The sequence below is a fragment of the Lactuca serriola genome, chromosome 8 (genome assembly GCF_051521515.1).
Source record: "Lactuca serriola cultivar US96UC23 chromosome 8, Lser_US96UC23_V15, whole genome shotgun sequence".
NCBI classification, from domain to species: Eukaryota; Viridiplantae; Streptophyta; class Magnoliopsida; order Asterales; family Asteraceae; genus Lactuca; species Lactuca serriola.
The window spans coordinates 276,503,954-276,525,412 of NC_136415.1; the positions used below are offsets into that span (position 1 = coordinate 276,503,954).

Sequence of the window (21,459 nt, forward strand, 5' to 3'; positions counted from 1 at the left end):
CCTTTCTTTCCTCTCTCTCTCTCTCTCTCTCTCTCTCTCTCTCTCTCTCTATATATATATATATATATATATATATATATATATATAAATACACGCGCGCACTTCATTTGTTTTTAACCACAATACAACCTTTTCTCTCTCAATCTTTTTTAAAAAAAATCACCAATCTTTCTCAAAAATGTCATCTTCTCGATATTCATTTGTTTTTTAAGGCTTTAGGATTATTTTAAAGGCATGTGTTTTTTTTTTGTGTGTGTAATGCGATGTAATGTTTTTTGAATTTTTAATGTAATGTTTTTTTTTTTAATTTTCAATTAATGAAAAATTATTTTTTTTTATTAAAAAAGAAGTTTCATTTAAAATAGCTAAAAAACAAAAATAAAATAAAAGTGTGACATCACTCCCTTGGTGTGGCAAAAAACCACACTTGTGTAGTAAAAAATGACATGACGCTTATGTGGCGGGAGAGGGAGTGCGGTTTCGGTGGCACCACTCCCTCCAGCCTTATAATACAATATGTATCTTATTTTCGTATCTAACAAATGTTTCAACAAAAAGTACATTTTATTCTTTCTTATACCAAAATTAAATAAATATCTTCTTTTATTTAACCCAATGGACTTGTAATAACTTTTTTGGTCTACACAGCCTGTGAGTTAAATTCCCATAAAACTGAACGATTCATTTTATTGTTTATTTATTTTAATTGATGAAGACTTGAACGATGTAATTCTATACCCCTTTGTATATTTAACATCAACTTAGATTATTTCTTGAGTGTGATATTTCATTGGCTATTTGAGTAAAATGCATGATATGGGCTTCTCGAATCAAAAAAATATGGTCAACATTTGTCTACAAAGTCTTCAAATCCCCTACTTTTTTGTCCTCATTAGTTTCTTTTAATGGTTTTTTTTTTATTAAACTATAAACAATAGAACTTTTACCAACATATCTTAAACCATCCCATGATAATAACTCTGCATAATTCAACTAACACGGTATATCAGTCAGAAAATGTTGCAATAAATATCTTTTATGTTAACTTAGTTTTGATATTTGTCTTAAACTAATAAGTAGAAACATATATATACCATGTTAAATCAGAAAAAAATAAAGTGTACAAAAGAAGTAATCAACGTATGTTTTCACAACAATCCAACCCCTTAATAGCTTTTTCCCAGATTAAGATGGACCAACGATTCAGACACAATTGGCTCATTAGAAATTCAGTGATCATGCGGAGTCGGCCTATAATTAGAATAAATTTTCATTTTCATATTATAATAAATACAACTTAGAATTCTAATATTCTTTCTATACATTACTTGATTATATCTCAAAATTTTCGTGATTTACATAACTTAAGATTTGAACATTATATTTTTTAAGAAAACAAGAGTAGAATTTAATAAAAATCATGTAGCATTTTATAAAGAATAATATATATTATATTTTTTTAATAAGAAAAAATACATATTATATTTTTTAAGCATAAAGGGACAAAAAGTACCTGTAGATTGTAAAAATAGACGAAAATATGTTATTAAGTTCCAAGCTGCAAAAATGCGAAGGCAAAAGGCATCCAAAACATCAACAAGGCAAAAAGGATGTTTTATACTAAAAATTGTTATTGTTACTCTGACCTTCAAAAAAAAAAAAAAAATACTCCATGAATGAAAAAGTTTTAGCTAGCACTCTATCTCCATGCGACACGTGGATTAACAAAATAAAATAAACCCATAATAATTCCCCTACTATATGGTAGTCTATTAAACTGTTATTGTTTACAACTTAAAATATATGTTACATACAGAACACAAAACAGAACCTTCCACTAAAAAGTCAAACTTGCATAATAAAGAAGTCAACCTCTATGCTATGCATTCACCCAAATGATGTGTATTTTAAAAAAAAAAAAAAAACATCATAGCATGATGGATGATAATAATAATAATATATCTTAAACCCAATTGGGTGTCATGTCATGTTCATGGGCTCTAAAATGTCCAATTTACCCTTATCAGCCAAACAAACCACCTGTACCAAATTTAGCTTGTTGAAGCTCCTTCCGACGCTGCTCCTCTAAGGGATCTGGACTCTTCATTACCCTCCGCACACGCCTACAAAAAAAAAGTGAGAGGGCATTTTTGTCTTTTTAATAAAATTGTGAAATTCTAGAGTTAAGATAAGATACCTGTCCTGTGCATGCTGAGCTGGAAAAGTTGGCATAAAATCCTTAGACTTTGGAAGAGGAACTTCCCGAAACCATTCATGGTTTAAAGCTGCTTCAGCTGTTATCCTCTGCATAAATCCCAAATTTTATTTATTTAAAAAAAAAAACCTTTTTAATTAATAAAATGGAGTATATAATAATAATAATAATAATACCTTGTCAGGGTCATAAGTAAGAAGTTTATTCAACAAATCAAAGCCAGCATCAGAAAGGACAGGGGATCCAGTGAAAGATGTTGCTGGGAATTTTCTCCTTAATAAATTATACCTGAGAAAAGAAAAAAGAAAAAGAGAAAATGGTAAATAAAACCAAGGGTAGTTTTGGTAAAACTAAATTGGTCAGGTCACCAATGGAAGCTAGAAAGGCAGACCAGAAAATCACCCAAAGCTGGACGCCTGGGAAAACAGTGGCAAAAATAAGAAAATTTGAAAGATTTAATTTAACATTAAATATTTAATTCAAGAAACTCGACACTTACTGATGCTTCACAAAGTTCACCTTCACCCCTGGAAGCTTAGAGAAACCAGGCCATATTGTCTCATTTGGTGTCCCAAGTATTTTGAATATCTGCAATCATTTACTCATTTACTCACTAAAACTATCAAGGGTAAAACAGTAATACAACATAGGTCAGTTACAAGCTGGTCAAACTTACCTTGTCAAGCTGGTCAAACTCTGTTTTCCCATTGAATAATGGTTGTTTGGATAAGAGTTCAGCCATGATGCAACCCAAAGACCACATGTCAATTGCTGTAGAATATTCTTTTATTCCCAAGAGAAGTTCTGGTGCCCTATTATTAAAGTTTTTTAAAAAAAAAAACACCAAATAAGAATTATGAAACAAAAACTGATTCTTCTTTTTGACTTAACGAATGGGTTGAGAACTTAATCTGAAAAGCTATAGATTGATCACTGTTTCTTTTTGACTTACTTGATGAATTAAGCCAGAAAGCCTTGCAGATGGTTTACTGAATATTGTTAATAAGTGATGATTTTTGGGTAGTTTTTCAAAATAAAATAAAAATACAATGCTATATATTTGGGTAGTTCTATTAAAAAAAATGAAAATACAATGGTATATCTTGGTGGGATTAAAAACACTAAATCAGCAATGCTATATTTGGGTTTTTTTTCAAATAAAATAAATGAGAATGCAATGTTATATTTGCATATTTTTTTTTTTTAAAAAAGTTAGGTATGTTTTTCAAAAATAACGAAGGTGCCATGCAAGAATTAGGAAGATTTTCAAAAAAAATAAATAAAATGCAATATTATATTAGGGTAGTATTTCAAAAAAAATGAAAATACAATGCTATTTTTGGAAAGATTTTCAAAAGGAAATGAAAATGCAATGCTATATTTAGGTAATTTTTCAAAATGATGAATACATTTAATTAAAAAGTGATGAATTTTGCGAATTTTGAATGTAAGGGTAAAAGGGTCATTTAGTCTCATTAAGATGGTCTATTCAGTCTAAAATAGAAACAGACTTTATGTATCCATACATGACTTAATGGGGGAAAAGAAACATTCCAAGTGTAGTTTTAATGCATGAATTCGATTAAAGATTGTAACAAATGCACATGATGTAGCAAAAAAGACAAATTTGCATTTAAAATGAAGTGAAATATTACCATATACTGTTTCTTACCTGTACCAAAGAGTCACCACCAAATGAGTGTAGGGTTTTAAAGGACTCCCATATTGTCGAGCCAATCCAAAGTCACAAATCTTCAACTCACCTCGATTATTCAAAAGTAAATTCGAAGTCTTTAAATCACGATGAAGAACCCAATTATCATGAAGGTATTGTGTTCCTTCCAATAACTGAAGCATAAGGCATTTAACTTCACTCTGGCTAAAAGGCTGTTTCATTGTCTCCATCAATGCCTTCAGATCATGCTCCATGTATTCCATAACCATGAAAATGCTGTCAAGATTGCTCCCAACAACCACCTCCTTCACATCCACAATTGAAGGATGATGGAATGAAAGAAGAATGTTTATTTCCCTTAGAGAAGTCAAAGGAAACCCTTCTCTTTCTTTCTCCATTTTGACTTTCTTTAACGCAACTACTTCTCCTGTTTTTTTATCTTTGGCTCTGTACACAACCCCGTAAGTTCCTTCATCTATTTTGTTTAATCTCTCAAACTCATCGACACTTCTACATCCTTGCAGCATATTCACACTTCTTTGAGGAGCTGGTGGTGTATTATCTTCACTCTCTGAATCAGATTCTGATTCCGATTGGCTTAGACTAACACCATCTTTCTTGATATCATCATCTATCTCCATGTAGTCCTTCCTTTCCAAATCATTGTCAGGATAATCATAATCACCATCCACACTTAAAGATCCAACATTGTAACCTTCTCTATCTTCATTTGACTCCAATGAAGCTTCTCTATGATGCTCCCCAGCCTCTGGACTTGATGACTGCTTTTGTGATCTAACTTCAACAGATGCATCAGAAAGTTGACCTTCATCAGCTGGAGAATTGGCATCATTTGCCCATCGAGAGGATCTTATAGTACGTGCAGGCATGTACTCTTCATCATCTGGTTGACCTGCATTCCCAATAATGTCTTCCTGGGGAGGAGAAGAAGATAAGCCTACATGATCTTCCTGGACAGGGGAAGAAGATAGACCAACACGGGGTTCAAATCCAGAAGAATCATGCTTTTGCTTCCCAATATCAACTGGAGTATTACCTGGAGACTGATGTGGACTCTGAAGCTTGTTACTTTCTGCATTTTGTACATCTGGAGGAACAAAGTTAGGTGATCTATGGTGTGATTTAGGAACTGGAGGTGGAGGAGGGAGGGTAAGGGTAGTATTAGCTTCCTTATCATCTCTGTCCCAAACAATTGGTGAGAACTTTCTCTTCTTGCTATACAAAGAAGATTGGGAATTATTCTCCATTTTAGAATCATCACTGTTCTTACCATTGATTTCCAAATCAACACCTTCATCAGAACCACTCTCACTAGATAACTCCCCAGGTTCACGATCCCCAACTCTGAGGCCATAATCACCATGCCTTGAACCTCCACCATCGCCACTTCCTCCTGAATAACTCCGATAACCACCACCACCGCCATTCACCGACTCCCTTTCTTTAGCCCTACCACCGCCTCTACTATGGCGGACCAGATTCTTACCCCTCTCATAACCCTGGTTACTACCATTCCTTACACGGTCGTAGTCCCCTTTAGAATAAGAAAGTTCCCGCTTAGACACATCGATATCAGATTCACGCTCCCTAAATTCGTTATCACGGTATCCTCCATGTCTTCCTGCCGCCATATACTTGTTCATATATAAAAGAAAACAAAATTTTACCTCTCTAAAACCCTAACCCTAGAAATTTAAAAAATTCTCAATCTTTTTACTTTTTTGTGCGAAGGCGGAACTATACGTAATTCGAGGTCAACAGGCACAGATCGGAATACGATAATACACAAGAGAAAACAAGAAAATAAAAATCAATGTATAATCGAATCAAGTACCAAAAGTTTGGCAGATTTTGATCAATTACGAAACCCTAGAAATCGAAGAATATGACAAAAAAGAGGGAATTAGCAAACGAAACCTAAAAGCTTCTATCCATCCAGTAGTTCCTTCCCATGTGAGCGTTTACGATAACATTAACGCTTACCAGCGGCACCGGCGGCTGTAGAAATGGCGGCGGGGCTCGGTGGTTCTAAAAGATTTTTGAGAGTAAAGGGATGCGAGAAAGGCCTTGAAGATATCGATGGTGATTTAGGATTGTATCCGTCCTGTATACGCGTAATAATGACCCATAGATTTAAAGAGTAAGGGGTGTTTGGGATCGCTTATTTAAAATAGAGCAAGGAGATTACACAAATGGTCCAATGGTTCGAGGTAAACGGTTTCCCAATTCAATCATGATAAAAGTGTAAAAATCTTCTCTTGTCTTATTTATTTTTTTCGAGGTTTTAGTCCAACCTTTCATTTTTATAAAAAGTTATTTGATAAAGAGAATTACAAACGTATTTATAAACAGAGGAATCAAAAAAATACGGAACTATATAACTATATACAAAAGACTAAGAAATATTCGGTTGATGAGTTCAAAGAGAACTCCTATAACATTGAATGTATTTAACACGTTGTTAGCCCCCCACAAGCTCTAGGACGGGACGAACTTCAAGCTTGGTTCGAAGAAGAGATAAGCGATCCTTTGGTAGCGGTGTAGTGAAGATATCAACTAATTGATCCATAGAAGACACATGCGATTTTAAGTGCTCCATATTCAACATGTTCTCAAATGAAGTGAAAGTTCAATGTAATGTTTTTCGACCTGGTACTATACTGATTACTAGATTTTTGCTCTTGAAGACTGCACTTACATTATCACATAACAACAGATGGGGATGATGAATATGAGCATGGAGATCAGTGATAAGTTGTTTTAAGCCTTTTAACCATAATAGTTATGTGGTTGTGTGTGTGTGTGTGTGTATATATATATATATATATATATATATACATACAGCTTTGGTACTAGAACGAGCAACAACTCATTGTTTTCTTGAAGTCCAAATAATAAGGTTAGAACCATGAAAGATAGCATAACCATATTGGGATCGCCAACCTTATCAAAATCCACTCGGCACTAGAGTATGCTAAAAGACATTGTGTTTGTGGTCGGTGTGAAGTGAAGACAATGATGAGGAGTCCCTTTTAAATACCAAAGAATCCATTTTATAGCTTGCTAGTGGAGATCTGTTGGTGAATGCATAAATTGGCACACCCGATTGACTGCATATGCGATGTCGGGATGGGTAATTATTGCATATTGAAGCGATCCTACCTCTTGTCGAGACAATTTTAGGTCATGAAATGGAGCACCATGAAGGTGAAGAGTAGATTGAGGATCAAATGGAGTTGTAACATGGGACGCTTTTGTCATGTTGTGTGATGAAGAATTTCATGAATATAGCGTTGTTAAGACGGAGTGATATCCGAGGAGTTTCTAGATATTTCTAATCCCAAGAAAAAAATTTAGATTTTCGAGATCCTTGAGGGTAAACACTTAATGTAACTGAGTGATGAAGCGTTGAATATGACTTGCATCGGAACCTATGATGATTAAGTCATCGACATAAATGAGAATGTAGATAACCGAGTCAGGATGATGATGGACAAATAATGATGTGTTTGATTGATATGTGTGAAATCCATGACTAGTAAGGTAGTGTTTGAGCTTATTAAACCAGGATTGTGGGACTTGTTTTAAGCAGTAAAGAATTTGTGGAGTCGATAAACATGAGTAGGATAAGATGGATCTTCAAACCCCTTTGGTTGTTTTATATAGACTTCCTCCTTCAAATCTCCATGAAGAAACATGTTATTGATATCAAGTTGTCTAATACACCAATCATTTGAGATAGCAATTGAGAGTACAAATCGGATTGTAGTTTGCTTGATAAAGGGGGTGAAAGTGTCAAAGTAATCAACATCCGCTTCTTGACTAAAACCTTGAGCCACCAAGCGGGCTTTGTGTCTTTTAATTTTTCCATTTGAACGTATATTTATCCTGAAAATCCACTTGCAACCAACAAGATTAACATTAGTAGGACATAAGAATAGGGACCAAATCTTATTTCTCATAAAGGCATCATGTTCGAGTTTCATAGCTTGCTGCCAATAAGAGTATTTAACAGCTTGTGCAAAATATTTTGGTTCTATGTCAGGGGTAGAAGAGATAGCAGTAGTTGTGAATGTTTTTGGGTTCAAAGAGTTGGTGCGAGCTCTAGTAATCATGGAATGAGTAATACGATCAACAACCCTATAATATGAGGTGGAGGGTTGTTTATGATTGGCACGAGAACTCACAGTTGATTGCTGGTGAGATGGACTATAGAGGAGTGGTGAAGAAGAGGAAGATGGCAACTGTTGTGGTGGGGATGGAGTCAGTGGAATCGATAGAGAAGTAGCAGGTAAGGCGACAATGTGAGCAAGAAGATCAACGAGAGTAGATGGTTGATTGGAGGGGATTGGATGAGATGTTGGAGGAGAAGAGTGAGCATATGGAAATACTTACTTATTGAAAACAACGTGTCTGGAGACATAAAGACGAGATGAAGGTTGGCGATAGTAAAGGTATCCCTTGTGAGATGTAATGTATCCAATAAAAATACAGGTAAGGGATCAATAATCAAGTTTAATTTTGCTTTAAGTGTTGGATAAAGTGTCTAAGTCCATAATTATATTGGGTATGTACTTGACCTGGTTTAGCATGGTCCATTTGGATTGCATGACATCGGAATAATTGGATAGACAAATGAGAAAAGAATACTTATGCTTTGTTAATATATTATAAGTTCTAATATATTAATATTTAGTTAGTATTGATCAAGAATTAATTTGGAATTAATTTTGTGATCAAAAGGAGACTAATTAAATATATGGGGATTGATTATGTAAATCTTTCATTCTTATGTAGTGGGCTTAAGGTCCATGATTCACTAGATTGGGCTAGGACCCATTGGGTGCTTCATGGATGGTCTGTAACATCCAAAAGTTCAAACAAATTTAAACTTTTAAAAACATGTCAAGTTCATCCATACATTACAACTTTGTTTTCAAAATATTGATTATCAGAGTCTTTCCTAGAAACATAACATAATAGGAGGAGCTGTACGATCACGCCTTGGCCTTGCCTCGATCCCCTGATGTACCTGAAATAATAAACTGAAACTGTAAGCCCGAAAGCTTAGTGAGTTACCCCCAAAATACCGATACCATGCAGTCCACATAATCATGTCAGCAATAACATATCATCACAACTAGACAGAACAGCACATAACGGGTCCACAACCCTACAGACTGTAATACCCACGAGCCCACAGTACGAGTCTCCCTTAGCCCATAACTGGAATGCTCCTAGGGTTTGTTGGCTACCGCACGAAGCAGTACAACCTCAACCCATCCTACATAAATCACAAGAAACGAGTATCCAATAATCATATAATAACACATGCAGTCCTACTGACCTACCTAACAGGCATAACCACTATCATGCAACACGAAAGCATACTCAGCATCTAACGTAGCTCAAAGTAACATATCAAATGGTATGACATCTCCATTTTCACGGTCAGAAAAGACCGATTTTTGTTTATGCTTTATAAAAATCAGAGTACTTTTTCATAAAAATGTTGCGGAATTTGTTCCCAGAAAAACACGATAAATACGTTATCAAAACATTTTAGAAGAAACGTATTTTATTCATTTTAAAACGTTTGGGATGTCATTGTCAATACAGAAACATAAGCATAAACAAAACTTACTTTTATTTACATTAGTGATCTACATCTCTTTAATCTCTCAGTGTAATGTGACTTCATATCAACACCTGTGATATAAATAAACTGAGTGGGTCGGGTTGGGAAACCTGGTGAGCACATAGGGTTTTCAAACCACGATAATATAATTATTATGTTTAAACATCAAACAATCAACCCAATTACCCATTCCTGTTATCCTTACATTATGTCCCTAAAACATCTAACACAAGGGACCTAGTCTAAGGACTATCATCGGGATGGACACTACTGCTAGGGGGATTCCTCAGCAATAGATATCCTAAAGGCAACCATGTGGGGGATGGAGTACACCTGGTGAGCACATAGTTCAAATAAACACACAGTCCGAATAAACACACAGTTCGAATAAACACCTACAGGTTGCGAGTCTGCTAGTGTTCCACTGGACTGTCTAGAATAGTCCGTGGTCGTCATCTATACTTCGCTAGATGACTAGATCATCAATAACATCTATAACGAGGCCTCTCATTATTTTATTTTGTCACACAGCAACTATTACATCTACCCATGTTTTACCCAACACATTTTGTAGATATAAAATACATATACAGTTTAAATCATTGAAAGCATGTATAAAACGTTCATCCAGCATAGATAGTAAGTATTCAGATAATATGCACACATAGCACGTAATTTATATAAAATACTTCATATCTATGTGTAAGCTGAAAGTAACTATGCACTCACCTGATTAGGTGGTGACTCGTCACTCGGACAACACTTCGTTACTCTATAAACAATTTCCTCGACAAAACCTAGTATCAATATGAATATTGAAGAGAATTGTTATTGAGATTATGAAAGCAATTATGATTGAATGAATGAAAATTAAGAACACAACAAGTAAATATTAATTAGATCTTATATTGATGAAGACTGATTACAATGCTTTAAGCAGAAAGAATACACGAGTTAAAAGTTCTTTCTACTTCTATCCTCAGTCCCTATTTATAGGAAACCCGAGTGTACAAAAAATATACTAAGTCTATTACAATACACTTCGCATAAAACTGTGACTTAGTAAAGTAACTAATATGCGAAACTAAAGAAACAACCACTTCGACTTTTTACAATACATAGACTCTACAATCTCCCCCTTTGTAAACAGTCGAAGATATTCAGTCCATAAGCCTCTTAACAGCTAAGTGAATTGTCTTTCGCACTTCACCATACCAAGAAATTACCTTCTTAAGCTCCCTCTTATCTCCTTCATTATTCTTCTTGCAGTTATTCATACGAACAATAAAATTCGTGTATTGCGGAAAAGTATATCTTTCAACTTCCGAGACCTTGAACAAAAATTTCCTGGGCTTCCCCTTCGTATCTCTCCCTGAAAATACCATGCCAAAAGGTTTCAGGCATATTTCACCAACAACATACTTAGATAATGCTGACTGGGTCAAGGTATCTTCCCAAGGAACATTCACTTCTCTTCCCAAAGTCGTTACGAGTTCTTCATCGGTTAATGCCAAACAATCAAAGTAGTTATCGATAAAGGTCTTGACATGTGCGAACCTGATTCTAAACACTTCAGTTTCAGATCCTTTGAGCTTGTGGTCTTCCATATGTTTCAAAATAAGAGCCACTTGAATAAGATCATTGCAGTTCATCAGAGGGAAGTCAGCTATTGTGAAGTCATATTATTTGTTATCAGCTCGAATGACAAAATAGCGAAAATTCTGAAGCATGTCTTCAAACATCGTATCCTTCTTAATTGTCAACACCTTTTTAATCTTCATTAAGGACCATACTTCATCTAGATTCTTTCCCAATACAGCATGAAATCTGATTTTCATGTGTATGTAGTCATCAGCATTATCAAACTTCTCGCTAATCTTGTACTGAGCTGTTATGAAAAGCATTTCATTAATCGGAAAATCCAACTGACATTTATCCGAATTCGCAATGTCATAGCTCCTCTTTGGCTTTTTCTCAAATTCATACATCTCTCTCCCCACCACTTTCGACTCTATAGCTTCATAAGAGTAAAGCTTCGCAGGATCTCCTTTATTCATTGTGGGAGGATCACTTGCCCTTTGCCTCATTATGCTCTGAACTTGCCTCAGCCTTTCCAATTCAGCCTCTGCTTCAGCTTTCTTCTCCACCTTCGACTTTTCATACAAAATCCCTTTCCCTTTTCCCACATCATCAGTTGAAGGTTTCGCACTAGAACTTCCTTCTTTTGACCCAATAGTTATTCCTTTGGCTATTGGTCTTGTGGTTATTGTTGTTGAGGAAATTGGCATAGTGAATATTGGAAGAGTAGTTTTGAGCTGAGTAGATATCACTTTCTCCACAGTCTTTGCATCATCCTCTTTACTTGTATTCTTCTCTCCCCCTTGCACCCCTGTGAAAGCAGGTGGGGCATTCTTCGGTAGTAAAGAGGTAAAGTTCGCAATAGGAGCAAGTGCCTTCTGAATTGCTTGTTCCAAAGTATTGACTTTGAGAGACAAGAATTCAGGAGTGAGAATGGACGGATATGAAGATTGCGAAACCAAGGTTTTCAACTCAGTCATTAGCTGAATCAACTGATCAAACTTCTCCTTGTTTTCTTTGTGGTTCGCTTCAAAGATAGGAGCAGCAATAACTTTGTTGATGTCTGTGGCAACCACATCAACCTTCTTTTGTACTTCAATATGTTGAGAAGTTAAATCTCGAAGCTCCTTCGCAAGTTCAGTCTTTAATTCTTCAATCTTGAAGTTCACATCCTCTCGAACCTTCTTTACATCCTGCACAAACAGAACATGGTGTTCTTTTGCAATAGTTTGTAAATCCTTGACAACTTCATTGAATGAACTCCCTTGAGCTTTAATGCGAAGCTCATTGTTCTTGTCTGTCTGATCAACTTTATCAAGTATTCTTTTTTCAGCAGCTTTGATCATAACATCAACCTCCAATCCTGAGATAGAGGATGTTCTACCAGAATCAGCTTGTGACTGAATAATGGCATTCAACTTTTGATTCAGGACTTTGAATTCCTTTTCTGTCATAAGTATATGATCAGGTATATCCTCCTCCTCTGAATCAAAATGTATATCCTCAAATACCCCTCCAAAAGCTCCTCCTTCAGTTTCATCATCGGACATGGGTTGCGAAGGTTGAGGAGTTTCGGGTGATTGTGATGGAAATAAGGTTGTGAATGGATTTTGTAGAGGATGGTCAAAATGGATGAGGTAGAAAGTGTAGAAGTTGGAAGTGATACCATTGGTAATGAAATAGGTAATGTAGCAGGTAGGCTAATGGGCAGAGTGGTTGCAACACTTGTGATAGGTGCCCCCGTATCAGATACGGTGACAGCTGTATCAAAAATAGGTACCTCCTCAAAAACTAATTTGGTAGTGACTATTTCAAGTGGAATGGATTGTGTGGAAATTTGCGAAACGAGTGTAATTGAAACAAGTGGAAGAGAAACGATTACCGGCGTAGAAACAAGTGGAGTGTCTGGAACCACCTCTTCACCAGAAGACTCGTTACGAATGATCAACTTTCGCATCTTCAAAAGAGTTTGTTGCATCTGTTTCGCAACATCCTGAGCTCTTTGCCTCTTTGATCCTGGAGAAACAGGAGCTGGAACACTGCGAACTGTCACCCCCTTACTGCTTACTTCGGTTTTGCGAATCTTTTTCAGTACCCCAGATTTTGAGGGTATAATTTCCTTCTTCGATTTTGACGAGGTCTCATCTATCTGAACCTCTTCTTCTTGACTATGTTTCAAAGATTGAACTTTTTCATCCTTCTTAGTGGTCTTCTTCTTCTTTGAGGTTTTGGCAGTGACTTCTAATAAGATCCCAGTCTGCACAGCTGGATCAAAAATCTTCATGTATCTTACCAACACTTTGTGAGTGGATGATACTTTGCGAAGCATCACATCTAGAATGCGAGCAACATGTGTAAAGATGTTTTCATCATCTTCCACCTCCTTCGGAAATTGATACAACGAAAATTCCGCAACCTCAGCACCCTCTGGAACTTGAATTCCTTCTTTTTCATATGCCTTTTCAAGAATAAGGCTCCAATACCTTGCACAAGATATACCTTTCTCAGAATTCATGTTTTCCAAACTTTTTACGAACTCCTTCCACAACTGAGTTCCATAATCTACACTAATATCGTAGTATAAGCCCATCACCATCGCATAGACTTCCATACGTCCCCTGTCAAGACCTACTGTTCTTCCTGTCAAACATCTGAGAAAAATTCCAAATAGAAAAATCCACATACAGGGTAATCCAGATTTTCGGAAATCACTAATCTTCTCAAGTGCTGGCTGATGACCCATCTCATTGAACATAAAGATGATTTGGGAATTGAGGGGTTTGAAAAATGGAGGGTTGTTAGGAATGTTCAAGAACTCAATGAACAGTTTCTTTGTCAGTTTAACCTTTTTGTTGTTCATCAGATTGAAGGTAAAATAACATCAGTGGCATAGTTGTATGAAGCCGATGATGTTGCCAATGACAACCATGTCATCGGAACTGAGAAAGAACTGAACATGGCGGTGGACAGAGGAGATCTTTTCAGTGCAACTATTAACGTCTTCAATCCTTCTGGGTATGATGAGACATTGGGATCAACCAGATAGTTGGTGCTTTGGATCTTCATGAGTGATTGTGAGAGAACTTCATCAGTGTTTGATTGAGTACCGGCCATTGTTAGGGTTTGAAAAAGATGAAGTTGAAGAAGTTTGAAGCACTTTAGGATTATGAGAGTTTTGTTCGCGTAACTGTATACAATGATCTTGAACCCCCTTTTATAGGTAACCCAAATCAATTTGAAATTAAAGCGGGATACATTTAATGTTATCCGATGTGGCACCTTGATAATCGGACCATGACAGCAAAAGGTAGCCATGCTGCAAAAATTAACTGTCACATCTCCTATAAAACCGGACAGAATACCAACCATCTTGAGTACACAGCCTGTCAATTTTCCCGTTATAGAATTGGAACCGTTAAAACCCTTCGCATGGAGGCAAGGCTCTTTCACTTTTGGGATATAAAGTGAAGTCATATGCCAGATTTGCGAAATCATCAGCCTGAGTTGGTATTACTCAGAACCTCAAGGATTTCGTGAGTGCAGTGTTCCAAAGAAATAAGATGAGAAACAAAAACAAAAAAAATTTGGAATTCTGTGATGTCAAAAATTCAATTTGACACGAAGGCAGTTAAACCCCAGGCAAAGGTTGCTTCGTTAACCATCAAGAGAGATGATCAACAGCTTGTGTATGTTCCCGTGAATTACAATCGAATACTTTTTGATAAGTATCAAAGAGCTTCTTTTGAAAGATATTTTTGGGTTGGATTCAAATTTCATTACATATCAACCTTAACATAAGGTGAGAAATTGTAACTGAAATTACTTGTATGACCAGTGTAGTCAGTGACAAGTTGGCTTTTGAAAATATTTATCATGACTAGGATTTGCGAATGAAACTCACACAGAAATCATATTCATAAAATTGTTGTACTGGATCTTGTTGGGTAACAAATATCGTGGGTTGCGAATGTTTGATCAAGACCACACATGCGAATTGAATATGATTTGGAGTTTCGAAATTTTGGTACTGAAACAAAAGTTTCGTTAATATCTGGAACAATGTTCCCCATCAATTCCTCAAAGTTTAGGATGTTTGGGTTTCACTTTCATCACAGACTCATGATGTCAGATCATAAACACAAAATTTTTGTATATCTAAGTCTCGATGGGTTTGATCAGAGACCTCTCGGACATACGTCTTTGTGTGTGATTTGTGTGAAGAATTTTGAGATGAAAAAGATTGGTTATAAGATCGAATGTACCTCTGTTATTTGTGGACCAAACATAAAACTCTTAACTCATATGAGAGGAGTAAGGTAGCTCTTTTGACTTATGCGAATACAAGCCTTACTGGGAAGAAATTTTCACGTGATAATTTCATTAAGGCTTTCTTTTCTCACACATAGAGTCATATGAGGTTTGAGTCAACATGCTGCAACATGCTTCTAGGGACATCCTAACTAGTACAAATTTTAAAAAAAAATTGATACCTTCCCATAGAAACATATAAGCATGACCTCTTCGCATTAAGCTCTGGAGTAAACTCAAAACACACTAAAAATATTTTTGTGATTTTTAAATTTTTCATAACAAAATAAAATCTTTTTGGATTTTTGATTTTTCAAAAACGAAAATGAATAAACAGAAAATATTTTTGATTTTTCAAGTTTTTCAAAAATTAAAAAAAAAATACAAAATGAATCGTAAACCTAACCTTAGTTATCATGTGTGCAAATGCGAAGAAATGTGGATGCAAAGCCATGCGAAGCCTCTGGATGAACAGTAACTTCCGAACGATTCTGACTCATAACTGCTGAATGGACCTTTCATTCTTGATATTTTGAAATTTAATTCGCATCTATCATCCCCAAACCTGCTTAAATTCTTACAAATGATTTTTCATCAAGAGGTTTAGTAAAAATATCAGCAAGTTGTTCAGTGGTTTTAACAAAATGAATTTCAATATTCCCATCTTCCACATGATCTTTGATAAAATGATATCGAAGAGCAATGTGTTTTGTCTTTGAATGTTGTACTGGATTATGACAAATGCGAATTGCACTTTGCGAATCACAATACAAGGGAATCTTTTTCATGTTTATCGCATAGTCACGAAGTTGACTCTGAATCCAAATGATTTGCGAAGTGCAAGCAGCAGCTGCAATGTATTCAGCCTCAGCAGTTGATATAGCAACACAAGTTTGCTTCTTCGATTGCCAACTTACCAACTTCCCATCCAATAGCTGACATCCACCACTTGTACTTTTCCTATCCAAAGTACATCCTCCTAGATCAGAATCTGAAAAAGCTTGAATGAAAAATCCCGATTTTAAAGGATACCAAAGTCCTAACGAAACTGTTCCCTTAAGATAGCGAAAAATATTTTTCACTGCAGTCAAATGAGGTTCTCTAGGATTAGCTTGATATCTAGCGCAATTACATACCGAAAACATAATATCAGGTCTACTTGTAGTTAAGTACAATAAAGACCCTATCATTCTTCGATAAAGTGTTAAGTCAACAACAGGAGCATCTAACGAAGGAGTTAGTCTTGTTCCTACTGCCATTGGTACAATCAGTTTCGTGTTGTTGGTCATTCCAAACTTTTCAAGCAAGTTCTTCGTGTATTTTTCTTGATTGATTAAAATTTCATCCCTGTTCTGTCTTATGTTCAATCCAAGAAAATTATTAATTTTTCCCATCATACTCATTTCAAACTGACTCTTCATTAGATTTTCAAATTCAATTGACAATGTTGGGTCAGTTGAGCCAAAAATAATATCATCAACATAAATTTGAACAAGCATAAGATGATTCCCAACTTTCTTGCGAAATAATGTGGGGTCAACTGATCCTTGTTTAAATTTAGATTATTTCAAGAAATTTGTAAGCGTTGCATACCAGACTCTTGGTGCTTGTTTTAATCCATACACTACTTTGTCTAGAATGTAGACATGATCAGGATGTTCATCATTTATAAATCCTGGTGGTTGTTCAACATAGACTGTTTCTTCAAGTTCTCCATTTAAGAATGCACACTTTGTTGGAATAGTGTCTAAGGCTGTAACTATATTAGGCAAGTACTTGACCCGATTGTGCATGGTCCTTTTGGGTTGCCTTTACCATAGCAACCTGACAGGATGATTTATATTGAGAGAAGAAATATTATTAATATATTATGAGAATAATATAAGGAATAATATTATTATTATTTGATTAATATAAGTCATAAATTAATTAGGAATTAATTTGGTGACTTAAAGAGATTAATTGAATAAAGGGGCATAAACTGTCAATTGTATGATAGTTGTACTTTGGGCTATAATCCCTTATGGATAAGAGGGGACGATTTTGAGGCTTTGGATAGACCTTAAAATCGTCCAAGGCTTATCATTAGGGTATTGGATTGCTTAGGGCCTAAGTTATCCAATTAGGGTTTAAGGGTGAAACCCTAGGAGCCTTATTAGTATAAATAGACCCTAGGGGTTAAGGGAAATCGACACTCTTGTCTCTAAAGAAACCCTGGCCGATTTCTTCCTCCTCTCCCCTCTCTCTATAATCATCCTCTTGCTAGTTGGTGTTTGTAAGCCATTAGAGGAGTGACAATTGTGACTCTAAAGCTCCAAGGACAAGAAGATTCAAGCAAGTGATTCAAGGTAATCTTTCAAATTTGATTTGTTATGTTATTATACTCTAATAGTCATCAGAAGTCTTGGATTCAATGCATGTTCAATTAGAGAAACCTAGATCCAAGCATTAGGGTTTGTATGTGCACATAGGAATGTTCATATGGCTAAAACCCATCAGTGATATCAGAGCTAGGTTGGTTTCTATTGAATTGATGCATTGGTTGCTTGTTTGTTGCTTGCAAAATTCGAATTTTGTGTTTCTGCCTGATGAACTTGACGAGTCCCATAGTGGACTCGGCGAGTAGGCTCAACTCGGCGAGTCCATTGTGGTACTCGGCGAGTTCGAGCGTCAGAAAGAGCTAATTTCGGGATTTCTTGTTGTTTATCTTTTGGATACTTACCATAATCTTAATAGGTCAATATAAATCCAATTTTATGATATATTTGAGTATATTCTTGACCTAATTGAAGATATTTATCAATTAATTAAATATTAATTTCCTTATATGATAATTGATTAATTATTTTAATTAAATTGGTAAATTGTTTTGCAAGAAATAATTAAATAAATCAAATATGGATAATTATGTGATTAAATGTTAATTTAGATTATTTGTTATTTGACCCCCTATGTTTTGAAAAGTTTAAAACTTGCCCTCAAGTTTTGAAATTTACGTTTTGTGATTAAAAGTTTAATTTAGACAATTTAAATTTCAAACCCTAGAATTTTACAAGTTTAAAATTCAACCCTATACTAATATGATATTACAAGATTAATATATATATATATATATATATATATATATATATGTATAATTAAAAATGCTAGTCTTACCGTTAGTAGGCCTCATCAAGACCTAAGAATTCTCAATACATTTAGAACTTAAAGTTAGGTTTTCATGGTGGAGAATTAGTGAATCGTCATTCACTTACCTTCAAATTGTTTGTATGTTATATTATGGTATCCCTTTTCTAATATGTAAATATTGTTGTTGGATCCTAGCCCTAATTTTTCTTATTGGGTGATAATTAGGGATTCAAATTCTAATCTATCTTTGTCCTTTCTATTTGTAGATGTCGAACGCGAAAAACACTGCTGCTAGCTCGTTCACATTGATGAGCCTTTGCCAAAAGGTGACTTTTGATGGGACGAACATTAGCGAATGGATAAGATACATTCGCACGATTGCTCGCTACGAGGACAAGGAGTATGTCCTCGATGAGAAGCTCGAGAAGATCAACCCAGAAATTGCTACTCTGGCTGAAATGACTGCTTTTGAGACTCATGAACGTGATGTGACGAAGGTTCATTGCATCATGATAGCCACAATGAACGCTGAATTCCAAAAGTCCTATGAGGACATGTATCCGTACGAAATGCACCAAGACTTGTTGGAGAGATACCACCAAAACGCGAGGCATGAACGTTACGATATCTTCACTAACATGATCTCCGCTAAAATGGGTCATGGAGAATCTCTAACCGTGCACCTGCAAAAGATGCAAAGGTATGTCGATCGTCTTTGCAAGTTGAATGTTGAATTTGGGGAAGACTTGGCAATCGACATGGTGCTTCAGTCCTTGCCTCCGTGTTACAATCAATTTAGGATGACCTACCACATGAACAAGGAAGAGGTCACACTAAGTAAGCTCCAAGGTCTCCTTAGGGTTGCTGAGAGCAACCTCAAGGACAAGTCTGTTGCACCCACTCCCAATCCACCCGCTGCTCCTGTTTTGGCCATTGGGCAAGGAAGAGGAAAGAAAAGGAAGGCTCCGTCTAAGAGCCACCGCAAGGGAAAGTCCCGAGATGGTTCCTCTTCTAGTGGGACCAAAGTTGATCCCGCTAAGCCTAAACCTAACCCAAAGGAGGCAGAGTGCCACCACTGCCACAAAATAGGGCATTGGAAAAGAAGCTGCCCAGACTACCTGCAAGCCATCAGGGAAGGAAAGATCAAGCCGTCTTTCGCATGTATATATATACAATTAAATCTAATGATTCATCTCATGCTATTTCTTGGGTCCTCGATACTGGGTGTGGTTACCACATTTGTTCTGAATTGCAGGGACTAAGAAGAAATAGGGATGTGGAGCATGGAAGAATAAATCTAATCATGGGGAACAGAAGATCGTCGCCTGTGACCAAGATTGGAGTGTATTCTTTAGTGCTTAGGAATGGTTTAGATTTGAACAAATTGTTGCTATTCGCCATAAATGGCAAGAAACATCATTTCATTTCATGGTTTGTTTAGACAAGGATTTAGATTTTCTTTTAATAATGAGAATGGTTCTATTTGTGCTTATCTAAATGGTGTCTTATATTTTGAAGCAATACCATGTAATGGAATTTATGAAACTATTATGATTGTAGATAACCTAGGAAATGATGTTTTATGCATGCATTCTTCCAATAGTATGGATAGAGCATCCTTGTGGCATTGTCGTCTTGGACATGTCAACAAGAAGCGCATAGCCCAACTCCAAAAGGATGGAGTGTTGGAGTCATTCGACCTTAGGGAAGATGACACATGCAAGTCTTGTTTACTTGGAAAGATGACCAAGTCACCCTTCACTAGTACATGTGAAAGGGGTGAGGGTTTATTGGACCTTATACATACCGATGTATGTGGACCGTTTAGATCAACCACAAAGGATGGGAACCACTTCTATGTGACCTTTACCGATGACTATGGTAGATATGGGTATATCTACTTAATCAAGCAAAAGTCAGAAACGTTTGAAAAGTTCAAAGAGTTCAAGAATGAAGTGGAGAATCAATTGGGCAGGAAAATCAAGATGCTTCGATCCGATCGAGGAGGAGAGTACCTAAGTCTTGAATTCCACGACTATCTCAAGGAGTGTGGAATAGTTTCACAATTGACGCCACCTAGGACACCGCAGTTGAATGGTGTGGCAGAAAGGCGTAATCGAACCTTGTTATACATGGTTCGCTCTATGATGAGTCGTGCTTCACTACCTATCTCATTCTGGGGGTATGCCTTAGAGACTGCCGCCCATATCCTTAACCGAGTCCCTACTACGAAGGTTGCCAAAACACCTCACGAGATGTGGACAGGGAAAGCTCCCTCGTTAGCACATATCAAGGTTTGGGGTTGTGAGGCTTTCGTAAGACGAGATACTCATGACAAGCTCGAACCTCGTAGCGAGCGATGTATTTTCATCGGCTACCCGCAGAAATACTTTGGATATCTCTTCTATAGACCGAAGGACAATGTTGTCTTTGTTGCGAGGAGAGGAGTTTTCCGAGAGTGAGAACTCATAAGCCAAGGAGACAGTGGGAGGCAAATCGAGCTTGAAGAGATTCAAGAGTCGATTGATGAAGGAACTTCTACCGCTGGCGCTCAACCCGAGGAGGAAACTCCGGTTGAACCGATTGACGAGTCCTTACCTCTTAGACATTCCGAAAGAGTTAGAGTTCAACCCCAGTTTTATGGTTTTCATATTACTACCGAAGGGGACACGTATATTAGTGATGGTACACTAATAAATCTAGATGAACCTAATAGCTATAAGGAAGCCATGGCAGGCCCGGAGTCTGGGAAATGGAAAGAGGCAATGGACAGCGAGATCCAGTCCATGTATGACAACCAAGTTTGGAATTTGGTTGATAATGTGCTCGAACGTAAGACCGTTGGGTGCAAGTGGATCTTCAAGAAGAAGACCGACGTGGATGGAAACGTACACA

General features: G+C 36.4%; 1 protein-coding gene across 3 annotated transcripts; it reads right to left on the reverse strand.

The window, feature by feature from the left end:
* Window positions 1-1,721: 1,721 nt before the first annotated feature.
* On the reverse strand, window positions 1,722-6,049 carry LOC145071338 (cyclin-dependent kinase G-2-like). 3 transcript variants are annotated; one of them, XM_079018239.1, is made up of 6 exons: window positions 3,888-6,046; window positions 2,892-3,027; window positions 2,715-2,803; window positions 2,392-2,503; window positions 2,198-2,304; window positions 1,722-2,123 (listed from the first exon to the last, which is right to left on the reverse strand). In XM_079018239.1, exons 1-6 carry the CDS (start codon window positions 5,552-5,554, stop codon window positions 2,024-2,026), a joined length of 2,211 nt encoding a protein of 736 aa, XP_078874365.1. In that variant the 5' UTR covers window positions 5,555-6,046; the 3' UTR covers window positions 1,722-2,023. The 3 variants fall into 3 exon arrangements, 1 of the variants encoding a protein (XP_078874365.1); XR_013690404.1 differs by lacking the exon at window positions 1,722-2,123 and adding an exon at window positions 2,618-2,631 and having other exon boundaries at window positions 3,888-6,049; XR_013690403.1 differs by lacking the exon at window positions 1,722-2,123 and adding an exon at window positions 2,607-2,631 and having other exon boundaries at window positions 2,280-2,304; window positions 3,888-6,049.
* Between the last annotated feature and the right edge of the window lie 15,410 nt (window positions 6,050-21,459).

What these genes read in the sequence shown, in the direction of transcription:
- LOC145071338 (XM_079018239.1), bottom strand. Translation starts at nt 5,554, where the DNA reads ATGAACAAGTATATGGCGGCAGGAAGACATGGAGGATACCGTGATAAC. An exon ending in GTGGTGACTCTTTGGTACAG is followed by an intron (nt 3,028 to 3,887) that starts GTAAGAAACAGT and finishes CTTTAATAATAG; the next exon opens with GGCACCAGAACTTCTCTTGG. An exon ending in AGTTTGACCAGCTTGACAAG is followed by an intron (nt 2,804 to 2,891) that starts GTAAGTTTGACC and finishes AAATGATTGCAG; the next exon opens with ATATTCAAAATACTTGGGAC.